General features: G+C 33.7%; 1 protein-coding gene across 1 annotated transcript in view; it reads left to right on the top strand.

Moving 5' to 3' along the window:
• Positions 1–12919, top strand: part of MIPOL1 (mirror-image polydactyly 1) — a 236575-nt gene that overhangs the window by 132113 nt on the left and 91543 nt on the right. Inside the window, exon 9 of the mRNA XM_021701365.1 lies at positions 11130–11224. Coding sequence (XP_021557040.1) covers positions 11130–11224 — 95 coding nt within the window. The remainder of the gene's footprint in view (positions 1–11129; positions 11225–12919) is intronic.

The raw sequence follows: 12919 nt of genomic DNA, 5'->3' as shown, positions 1-12919 counted from the left end.
AAAGCAGGTCAGGAATATTATGAAAATAAATAAATCCAGTTAATATACTTTGAGAATTCTAAATGTTAAATTATAAAAACAGGTTGGTCTATTTTTGATGGTATAATATGTGTTAAATTTCAATATAAAGTTCTTACTTCACTGTGTCCAAAAAGTTTGGGGATACTTTTGCTGTTAATCTAGCAGGTCCTGGAAAAACTCTAATTTTCATACATTGCTAGACTCACAGAAAATAAAGGAAATGTTTCAAAAATTTTACTTCACAAAAAAATTGGGAGTAGAACCAGAGACAAACACCTCTCCAACAGTAAGCAAACAGATGGTCTACAGCTGCACTAAGGGCAAACATCTATAGAAGTACTCTCATCTTCAGCTGGGGTCCCAATTCCTAGACCAGCAGCAAGGCTAGGAAGCTGAGTCAGAAACTCCAGCATTAATCCAGGCTTCTTGAACTTCATCTAGAGTTATCTCTCCTGGCTTCCTGATGAAATAGGCACAAGTCCTCAAAGGAAGGCATCCCTAATTTAGTCCAGTAGGATCCAATAAATTATTATCAGGAAAACATGAATTCACAACCAAAAATCAATTAAACACATGAGGAAGAAAACCATCATTAATGACAGTCACAACAGATAAAACTTCCAAAAAAGAACACACAAGCACAACAAACAAATTCATCTAAAGAATATAGAATAGCTAGGGCACCTGGGTGGCTCAGTCGTTAAGCGTCTGCCTTCGGCTCAGGTCATGATCCCAGGGTCCTGGGATCGAGCCCCACATCAGGCTCCCTGCTCCGCGGGAAGCCTGCTTCTCCATCTCCCACTCCCCCTGCTTGTGTTCCCCCTCTTGCTGTCTCTCTCTCTCTCTCTTGAAAAATAAATAAAATCTAAAAAAAAAAAAAAGAATATAGAATAGCTATGTTTGAAATGCCTCAATGAATATTTAAATAGAGTATGAATCACAACCATGAATAAACCAAAAGCATTTTCTAGGAAACACCATGCAAATCTGGAAAAGAATCACATACAAGTTCAAAACAAAACAAAACAAAAACACTTTTGAAGTAAAACACTCTAGATAAATATTAAATTATATACAGCTGAAGAAAGAATTAGGGAGCCGGAAGACATATGAATTGGAGTGTATCTGAAAAATCACCCATAATGTACAACACCAGTACATAAAACCAATATATATTTTTTGAAGATTTTATTTATTTGAGAGTGAGCGAGCATGAGTGGAGGGAAGGTGCAGAGGCAGAGGATGCGAAGCAGACTCCCAGCTGAGCAGGAGCCCGATGCGGGGCTCAATCCCAGGACCCCAGGATCATGACCTGAGCTAAAGGCAGATGCTCAACCAACTGAGCCACCCCGGCGCCCCAATAAAACCAATATTAAGAGATACAGAGTAAGGTAGTCCAACAAACATTTAATTGGGCTCCCAAAAGGAGAGAATACAGACAATCTTGGAAAAGCATTATTAGAACAGAAAATGACTGAGATTTTTTCTAAAGCTGATGAAAGATATTCTTCCAAAGCAAGATAAGAAGGAAATCCACACCTAATCACATCATAATGAAATAGAAAAATACTAACATCAAAGAGACATTTATGAAAGTAGCCTGCTAAAGGAAAAAGATTACTTTCAAATGAGCAACAGTTTGATTCTCAACAGAGCAGTTGAAGTCAGGAGACATTGGAATAATGCTTTCAATGTGCTGAAAGAAAATACCTGCTAATTTAAAATCATATACCCCAAATGAATATCCTCAAAGAATGAATATGAAATAAACATTTTCAGACAACTAAAATTGATTAAGTCATTTGCAGCTTTATATTAAACTTTTAAGAGTTGTTTACACAGAAGGAACATGATTCCATAAGGAACCTTCCAACCAGGAAGGAATAAAACACAAAGGTGACAAATGCACACTGACTCAAAAAAATATATAGTACTGATATTCTTTGAGGTTTAAATTTAAATAAATTAGAATACATTAAGAATAAACAGTAACAAACTGGGAGGAGAGTAAATAGAGTTAAAGGGTTTTAGGACCTATTATTGTCCAGGAGTATTAATATTTGGTTTTTGATAAGTCAAATATTTTTCTTGTAGTTCCTAAGATAACCATTAAAAGAATGTAAAGGAGGGTATGACATTCAAAGTAAAGAGAGGGATATGGGATGATATTAATAAAAGAATCCAAAAGATAGTAAGGAAAGGTGATACAAAAAGAAAAAAGAGAAGTATCAGAATAAAAAGAGCATGATAGGAATACATATTTAAGCCCAAATTTATCAGTAATTACATTAAATATGGAGGGATCAAATGTTCAAGTTAAAAGATGAAGATTGTTAGACTGGAAAAAAATAATACATGCTGTTTACAATGGTCACTTCTAAACCTAGGCATATAAAAGAGATTGAAATTAAAAGGATATAAAAAAGATATGCCATGCCAAAGCTAATAAAAAGATTGCTCTTGAAACTATGTTAACATTAGGTAAAATATAGTTTAAAGCTACAAGGTTTTTTTTATTTGTTTGCTTTGCTTCATATGTAATAAGTAAAATCATGCCTCCTTGACAAGGTGGTTTCCTGTCACACTGCAGTCACACTGCAATGTTACCATGGAAGCACACAGTTGCCATGAACCACTATTAATTCCTTTTTTCCTTTCTATCATTATATGCCCTGAAGAATCTGTTCTAAAACTGTGGATTCAGATATTTTGCTTCATTGCCTTTAGAAACTATTCACTTTATACAGATCAAATGTATTGAAATGTTGGCATTTCCATTTTTCAGTTTTTCTGACAACATTATCTGACGTTCTGACAACATTAACAAAAAGCTTATATGACCAACACGTATTCTGGGCTCTGTGTAAACCGGTAGTCTCTGACACTCAAGATCTATAATCTGCAAACTGTGGCCTCTGAACCAACTGACTCTGTAAATAAAGTTTTATTGGAACAATCCTTACCCATTCATTTATATAGTATGTATGGTTCTTGTCACACTGCAACAACAACTGAGTAGTTGCAAGAGAGACTATATGGCCCACAAGTCTAAAATATTTATTTCCTGGACTAAAATGATCATACTCTACGCTACCACATGACTCAAACTGGTACTTTAAGCCCAGTCCTTTCTCACTTTATTGACCTGTTACTTGGTACAGTGCTATTTCTTGTTGGCATCAATTATTTCCACAATAATTTTACATCCAAAATTCAATAGAGTCTATTATACAGCTTATGTATTTGTTCACTTTGATATGGCTATATCAAATAGTAAGTTATCTCATTTTATCACTGCATAATAGTCATGTGAAATAGGTATTATCACCCCCATTTTACTAATGAAAAAATTGAGGTTCAGAGGCCCTAATTCAGAGTTATAGAACTACTTACTGGTAGCCAAACCTAACTTTGCTCTTAATCATTGTGCTGCACTCTCTTTCTGGAATACTTCTCTCTACCTCCCTTCTCTGTTTTGTGGCTCAGTTCACTGCTCAGGGATCACTGTCTGCCGATGAATATTTTGATTTCTGCTTCCATTACAAACTGTTTTCTTCCCTTTATTATGTCAGACCATAGATCACTAGACAGTGCATATAAGACTGCTTTGGAGTCTGGAACCTGATCATCCTTGGTCTGAAAGATATCTCGTGAGGACAAAATATTACCTCTTAGGAATAGTCTTTAAAGGGCAATACACTGTGGTAATATACTGTGGTGAGCAATCCCAGTTTTCCTATGAAGGGTGGGTGTAATTGAAATACAGTCATTTTTATCCTTTTGATAGTAACTTTTAATTTTTTAGATATCCTTTTGCGTGATGTTTAGTTATGCGTCTCTCCTAGGTTCATAACCTGCTTCTGAGGTGAAAAAAGTCAAATACTGGGATGGCTATAGTCATATTATTAAGCAGTTTTCTTTTCTTTTTTTTTTAATACTTTTTTTTTAAGATTTTATTTATTTATTTGAGACAGAATGAGAGAGAGAGAGAGCACATGAGAGGGGGGAGGGTCAGAGGGAGAAGCAGGCTCCCTGCCGAGCAGGGAGCCCGATGTGGGACTCGATCCAGGGACTCCAGTATCATGACCTGAGCCGAAGGCAGTCGCTTAACCAACTGAGCCACCCAGGCGCCCCATTAAGCAGTTTTCTAATTTGACTTATTGTTTGAACATAACTAATTAGATTCCTTACAAATGTGTTCAATAGTGTAACACAGTCTATACGTTTATAATTACTCTATAAAACAATTCTATTAAAACAGTTAACATACATATTAAATTATGCCATATTGAAATGTGGTCTTGTATGGTAGAATAAGTGTTTTTAGATATTTGTATTCTAGTTCCAGCTTTCCTTCTAACCAATTATGAAACCCTGGACAACTTCCAAATGTTTCCTTAAACATATATTAACAACAATTTCCTCACCTATGAAGTTGGGGACTATATTACCTCTAAGATCCTTTTCAGGTCTAAAATTATTTGATTCTGTGATTTAATTTGTACTGTGTGCTTCTTTATTTAGCAGATATCACACATAAGATCAAATGCCTCTGTTCTCTGATAAAACAGATTACCATTAATGGTCTTGGAGTTACCAAAGGAAGGCTTAATTATATCAGACTATTACTATTAAAAACACATTCAAACAAAACATAACAAGATTTTGAAGTAAGATAAAAATGGTTTCTCCACAATATCCATAACAGATAGTGTTCAGTGATGTAGATAGTGCAGTGTTTTGTCTGTCATTCTAAAGTACTAGATAAGAGTCTAAGGAAACAATGTAGTTCATTTCTAATTTGGTAGCAATACAAATGGTTGTCCTATTTAGATGGCATTGCTCAAAATATAGTTTAAAAATGAGACTTTCAATGATAAGACTAACCTAACATTAGTTAACCAACTTTTTTTTCAGTCACTTAAGGTAAATAAGTTCTGGGGATATAACGTACAGCATAGTAACTAAAGTTAACAGTACTGTATCATATATTTAAAAGATGCTAAGAGAGTATATCTTAAAAGTTCTCATCACAAGGAAAAAAATGTGTAACTATCTGAGCTGATGGATAGTAACTAAATTTATTGTGGTAATCATTTCACAATATATACATACATAAAATCATTATGTTGTACACCTAAAACTAATATGATGTTATCTGTCAAATACATCTCAATAAAACTGGAAATGAACAAAAAAAGATAATGGTACAAGGGGAAAAAGGTATAGGGAGAAGATACTAAAGATATAAAACGCACACTGATTGTTCTGTAAACTTCTACTTATTATCAATAACTGTTATCAAGTGATGTTTTGATTCCATTGCCTCACCTGGAATTAGTTCAGCTGCTCCTCCCAGGTGTTCTAAGCAATACCTTTTACATGTTGGGAATAAGTATGAAAGGTAGCTGGAGGACATATAAAATTATGGAGTACATCATTGAAGATTGCAATTAAAACTTCAAATTTTTCCTTATATAGAAAACAAAAAAAAAGGATCAAGAATGTTGCAGTTGTCTTTTTTTAATAGAGAATACTACTCACAAGAAAAAGACAAGGTATGGTTTTTGTGTGTGAGTGGAGTAAGGAGATGAGAAAAAATCTAAAACACATGCCACAGGCCAGAAAAAGATATTTTGGTATTGCTCAGAAGAGAAATTATTTTTTGGAGCGGGGAAATATACTAGATTAAAAATCATTTCACATTTTGGGGCACCTGACTGGCTCAGTCAGTAGAGCATCCAACTCTTGATCTCAGGGTCTTGATCTCAAGGTCATGAGTTCAAGCCCCACACTGGGCATGGAGCCTACTTCAAAAAAATAAAGAAAATAAAACAAAATACTCATTTCACATTTTAACATTGCTGTATGCTTGTTAAAATAGATGATGTCTTAGAAGTATTATTGGCATGATTTTTCTGCATAAAATTATAGTGTTTTAAAATCAGTAGTATCTTAGATTCAATGAAATTTGGTGATAAGTTCATAAAATTTGTTAGTTTTGTTTAGAGAGTTTTAAATTTGTTTAGAGAGTTTTAAAATATGATTATATATGCTTAGAAATATTTTTTGTTATAATAGTAAAATTAGTGGATTTAGGAGACCATGTTTTAGTCAAGAAGACAAATGTTTTTAATAGGTAAATTTTGGTGGAGTAAGCAGCAGAATGTTTATATTCTTACTAGTATTAGGGAGAGATGAACCAGCAGCACAGTTTAAGAAGTAGAAGATCCAGCTAATGACTAAATACAGCGTGATGCCCAGTTATTACCATTACTAAGACTAAATACACACATGACTCCCAGACAAGACTCCTTCATGCCGAAAACTTAGGTGAAGTTTGGTGGAATTAGAATAAAAAACAAAAAGAGCAATTATATGTGGAAAGGCTTGAGTGATATATAAAAAGGCAGCATGCTCAAGAGTATCTGGTACATCTCTGCTTGTCCTTTTCCCTGCAAGTGTGGCTAAGACATATGAAAATTAATCAAGTGCTTGTGAACCCACACATTGGTGGGTTATTTTTCAAATTCCTAAGTAATTACTTTTTGTCATCTGTCATCTGTTCTTAAGAATATATGTTGACCTAGCGTATATGTGTATGTGTGTGTGTGTAAACATATATATGTTAAGTGTTTACGTATACTTACATATGTATATCTGAGAATGTTATATAGTCTTGCAAGTTGCTTAATTTTCATGAACTTCAATTTTATCACCTGTAAAATAAGGATAATTGGAGTTCTCTCATAGGTTGATTGTGGGGATAGGCTATAGGATTTCAAGCACTTGATACAATGCCCAACCCATAGTAGGCATTCAACAAATGGCATTATAGTTAAGTACAGATGCTTTCAAGTTACATCAATTTAAGCAGCAAGTTTGGCAGTTTCTTTATAGTGTATATAGCTGTATAAAGTCCATCACTTTATATAAAATATATAAACACATTATACACACTTAGCATAGGACCCATTCCATTCCTTGGTATTTATCTAAAAGAAATGAAGGCGTTGTTCCACAAAATTACCTATATGCTGATGTTTATAGGAGCTTTATTAATAATTGCCCCAAACTGGAAACAACCCAAATGTCCATCAACTGGTGAATGGATATATAGATTTTGGTACATCCCTACAATGGAATACGACTCAGTGACATAAAGGGATGAACCATTGATAAATGTAATAGTATGAATGAATCCCAAAAGCATTAAGTGAAAGAAGCCAAATTCAAAAGGCTGCCTACTACATGATTCCATTTGTGTGTCATTCTAGAAAAGGCAAACTATAGGAATAAAAATCACAAGTGGTTGCCAGGGATTGGGTGTAAAGGGAAGACATTGATTATATTGGTGCACAAGGGAACATTGTGGATGAATGGAAATATTCTGTATCTTGATTGTGATGGCTGTTACATGACTATAAATTTGTGAAAATTTATACAACTGTACATCATAGATGGGTAAATTTTTACTTTTTGTAAGTTATAACTCAATAAACTTGACTTTAAAAAATACATCCATGTATACTTATGTGATACATGATGCATGTTTTACTTCAATATTTTATCTAAAAATATACCTATAAGTAGAAAAAGTGTTATAGTTGTGTAAAACATTTATTAAAACTCTGTATATAGAAATCTTGACTCACTGAAGGCCTTGCTCAAAAATATAAGTATATCAAAAATTTCAAGGTAAAGTATAAATACATAGATTCTAAGCATTACAGTAAAAAGGGTATTATAGAAAATTTAATCCAAAAGAAGGAGAGACAAAAAAAGAGAAGCAAAGAAAACAGGATATATGAAACATGAAAAATATGTACAAATAAGTCCAAATATATCTGTAATCACAGTATATTGCACATCTTTACAACATGTGAAGATAAGTGTTATCAGATAAACATATATCAACATGAATAAAAGTCAAAAGTACAATGTCAAAAAAGCAGTTGCCTGTGAAATATGTGAAGTATCATTTATATAAAGTTTAAAATCTGCAAGAAGATATACATTATCTGTAAGTATATAATTATATAATAAAAGTATAAAATGTCCTTGAAAATGATAAGCCCAAATTCATGGAAGTGTTCACTTTGGGGGTGGAAGGGAAGGAGGGAGTATAACTAGTAAGTGTGATATATGGGTTGGGGTAGAGGATTTTTTTTTAAATAGGAAGCAAGATAACAAAATATTTTTTTAATTTAAGACAAAGTTTATCACTGTGTAAAGAATGTCATCAATATTGTAAATAGGTGTATGTCATTGCATATATGCTTATATATACACGTATAGACTATTTCTGGACAGATGACTGCTAATCTCAGGAGAAGGGATTTGTACTGAGGGTTGGAGGTGGAAGAAAGATTTACTTTACACTGTATTTTCTTATACTTTTTAAATTTTGTTAGTTTTTTAATGCATATATATATATTTGGATTTTATTTATTTATTTGACAGAGACAGAGAGAGAGAGCACAGATAGGCAGAGCAGAAGGCAGAGGGAGAGGGAGAAGCAGGCTTCACACTGTGCAGGGAGCCCGATGCGGGGCTTGATCCCAGGACCCTGGGATCATGGCCTGAGCCGAAGGCAGCACTTAACCGACTGAGACACCCAGGCGCCCCAATGCATATGTTTTTATGAGTACACAGATAAATGAATACATGCAGGTTTTTTTTTTTCATGTAATTGCCAGAAATATGGGAAATATGCCTGAGGAACAGGAAAAAATATCTGTTCACTAATTTCCTTAATGTTTTTTATATGAAATTTATTATTGACTTGTAATGTGGTGGAATTATATGATATTAGTAGTGAAAGTAGGAAATGCAATAGAAGTAAACAGCACATTTAAATTAGTTTTCTTACATATAACATAGATCCAACTCAAACTAGCCTAAGCTTAAAAAAAAAAGACTTATGTACTCAGGAAGTCCAAGAGATGGAATGGATCTGAAACTGTCTGGCAGAGGGGATCCAGGAGTACAAATGATGTCATCAGGATTCAGTTTTCTTCTGGGGCTGGTAGGATGGAGTACTGTGTTTGCACAACCTGGATTATATTTACCTGAGTGGTAGGGAATGAAGTTCATCCTAGCCACCAGGACTGAACAGGATCACTGTGACAGAGGGTAAAGGTATTTCCCCAAAAAAGAAATGCTGGCCAGATGAACATATATCTGATAAAGGAAAAGCCAGGAAGTTTATAATAGCTTTGAACATAGTCAGCAAGGCCTAGACATAAGATTAGACATTTGGGTTGCTATGAAGCCACACCAGATCTTCATAGCCAATTAAATGTGAGAAGTGAGAAAGTCAGTATTACCTGAAGCACAGGAATTTAAGTAAAATTCTCATGTTCCCATTTTTATTGCAGAAATTTCTTAGGCAGAAATCTTCATTATGGCGTTTTCCTACCAGAACATTGTTCGTTTTGTTTTGGGTTTGGGAGGGGGTTTTTGTTTGTTTGTTTGTTTGTTTGTTTTGTTTTTGTTTGTTCGTTTTTGCAGAAGTACCAGGTTAAAAAAAAATCAAAAATAATCATCTAAGGTACTTAGCATTCTCACATATTTATTTAGCAAATTCTCTGTTACCTGTCCAATACTTGATATTCCTTAAATACATGTAACAGGATGTTTGACATTTGTAAGTTGAATGTGATATGTTCTTTTTTGTGTGATTCTTTTTGACCATTAGTCACAGTGGGTATCTGTGTCTTCCATATTAACCATTTCAATCACATTTTATAGTTTACTGAAAATTGGCAAAGCTGTCAATTTTTGACATAAAGAACCAGCCACCTATTTTTAAATGCTTTTTTATAATTTTTGAGAATGTTTTATCTATAATTCTAGAACGTGACATGTTAAAGCAAGCACTCAAACATCTTAAATTTAATGAACAAGTAACTGTTAGGTTTGCTAGCCCAGATAGAGAACAAATTATTTAACTTAGCTCCTAAAGTTATATACAAAGACCTGAATTGTTGCATTGTTTTTATTATTCTACATTATTCAAATAGAAAAGTGGCATTGTCCAGTGCTCACTTACATTACACTAATTAATTTTCCTGTGGTCAGGATTTCACAGTTTGTCTTATGACTTTATTCTTATGCAAGAAAATAATCCCAGTGAAATCATCTGAGTTCAGCAAAATTAGTGAACTTCTGCCTCCAAACTCAATCACTTCTTAATTATTGCCATTAGTGTAGTTTGTGAGGTGTTTGATAACAATTTGCTCTGTGTTACATATCAAACACCACTTAAAGTGAAAGACAGTCTTTTCATGCAAATCAAATTTTGAATAAACAAAACTGAAATCTGACTTTACCGGTACCATATTTTAAAAGTTTCATTGAAAACTTTTTGGCTACGCCTGAAACCCAATGGGAAAGATGGTTGGAAGTTGGCAGTTCTTTTAAAACTACAAGTTTGAACTCTGTTGAAAAACTGACTACAGTCCCTTTTAAAGTTTGAATACTACAGGCAGAGAGGAACAATAACATCCTTTGAATAAAATACCTCTTAACATTCAAGACTGTTGCCATACTCCCTTCAGAGATTTTTGTCTGGCAGAAAAGGAATTGAAAAGGTTAAGTCATATCTGTAAGAATCAGGTTATAGTCTTGTATATTTTTTTCACATTAAATATCAAAGATGGCTTAACAACATATTTAGAATTTTCTGGGTTTTACTATTAATAAAGTTAAAAGAAAATCTAGTGTGGTCAGGCAGTGGAGCCACATTAAGTTTGTATGTGAAACACCGATTGTGCTTATCTCAAGATATTGCTCTGAACCCATGTTCCACATTCTGAATTCTGTGTATAAAGTTAAACATTGCAGAAGGGCATATATCTGATGATACAGATGAATAAGGTTGAAGTTGAGTAATGAGCAAACTTGGTAAATTTAATATATTCTTGTCTTCAATATGTCTGTTACTCATATAATTTGATTATTTTGTAAGAAATTATGAGACACTACTGAAAATACAGATAGATTTTAAAACTACCACAAATTTAAGGCTCCTATTTATACTGCAATACTGTATTCTAACATACCAAAACTAATATTAAATTTCTTAAAATATTAATTACTTGCAGGCAAAGTTGTTGGCTATGCAACAAGCCAGAGAGACTGCAGTTCAACAGTACAAAAAACTAGAAGAAGAAATCCAAACACTTCGAGTTTACTACAGGTAAAATTCTTTTTAACCTGGGCATAAATAAATGTTGGTCTGGCCCTATTGAACTATTTGCTCATCTAAATGCCACCTCTGAAATGATATATATATTTAAAACAGTACATGAATAACAGTAAAAACAGCCTTTCGCCAATTATAATATAATATGAGAAGTTTTATAAAGGAATGCCACTGAAGGATTTTTAACACTTATTTAATTATGCTCCAAGAGTAATTGTGAAATTAATTCAGTAGGTCACACTGGCATTTTTTAATGAAAAGAAATAGAATAGAAAATATCACTGGGTGTTATACGCAATGAGTCATGGAACACTACATCAAAAACTAATGATGTAATGTATGGTGATTAACATAACATAATAAAATTTAAAAAAATTTTTTAAAAATGTCAGAGTGCATCTCCTATAGTAAAGGTAAATATTGTTTTATGATACTTTGGTTTCAGTTTGGTGTTGTGTGAAAGAGAGTTAAGATTGTATATTGAGTTATGTGTAAAATATATATATTTTCACAATGGATCATGGTAAAAAAAAATAATAAAAGGTTTGAAAAGTGATGTACAATGTCCTGTATGTTCTCTGATACTTAATAAGATTAAAAAACCCTCAAGTCTGAAGTGTAAGAATTCACTAACTTGGGCTGTGGGTTATTGAAAGATTTTCTTTTAATTTTTCCCCTTCTCAGAATAATGTTGTTAAGTACAAAAAATGCAATTAAATCAAAATCAGCTTTACTGAAATAGTTATGAAAGTATCATGTCATGATATTTTACTATATTCACACATCATTATTAATACATTAAATTAGTATGTCTAACAGCAAGTCTATTAACTATAATTTCAAAGTAGTGATGACTGTAAATGGTATTTTTGAGATAATTGCAAACCCTGAAATGTGATGTGAAAACACCAGTGGTTCCTATGGGTGCAATTTCTCAAGAACTGCTAAACAGTACTACTGTAGTTTTAGGCTATGTTCATAACTGTAAGAAATGCTGTATTTACACCAGAGTGAAAAATAAAGATGAATTTTTTTTTTCATCCCAAGTTAAGAATGCCTGCTTTAGAACAATGTTACTGGCATATGTAGTTGGTTATTGGTATGAGTTGAATTGTGTCCCTCAAAAAAGATATATTGAAGTCCTAACCCCTAGAATCTCAGAATGTGACTGTATTTGGAAATAAGGCCTTTAGAGAGGCAGCCAGGTAAAATTAGGTCATTAGCATGGGCTCTAACCTAATATGACTGATGTTCTATAACAAGGAGAAATTTGGACACAGAGACACACACATAGAGGAAGGCTATATAAAGACACAGGGAGGGGCGCCTGGGTGGCTCAGTTGGTTAAGCGACTGCCTTCGGCTCAGGTCATGATCCTGGAGTCCCTGGATCGAGTCTCGCATCAGGCTCCCTGCTCGGCAGGGAGTCTGCTTCTCCCTCTCCCGCTCCCCCCTCTTGTGCTCTCTCTCTCTCTCACTCTCTCTCTCAAATAAATAAATAAATAAAATCTTTAAAAAAAAAAAGACACAGGGAGAAGACAACTGTGCGCCTGGCATCCACAAGCCAAGTAATGCCAAATGTTGGCAGCAAACACTAAAATGTAGAAGAGGCCTGGGAGGATTCTCACCTGTAGCCATCAAAGAGAGCATAACCCAGCTGACACCTTGATTTTGGACCTGTAGGTAAATT

Source organism: Neomonachus schauinslandi, chromosome 9 (assembly GCF_002201575.2).
Source record: "Neomonachus schauinslandi chromosome 9, ASM220157v2, whole genome shotgun sequence".
NCBI lineage: Eukaryota > Metazoa > Chordata > Mammalia > Carnivora > Phocidae > Neomonachus > Neomonachus schauinslandi.
This window is presented reverse-complemented; position numbering and strand designations above follow the sequence as displayed.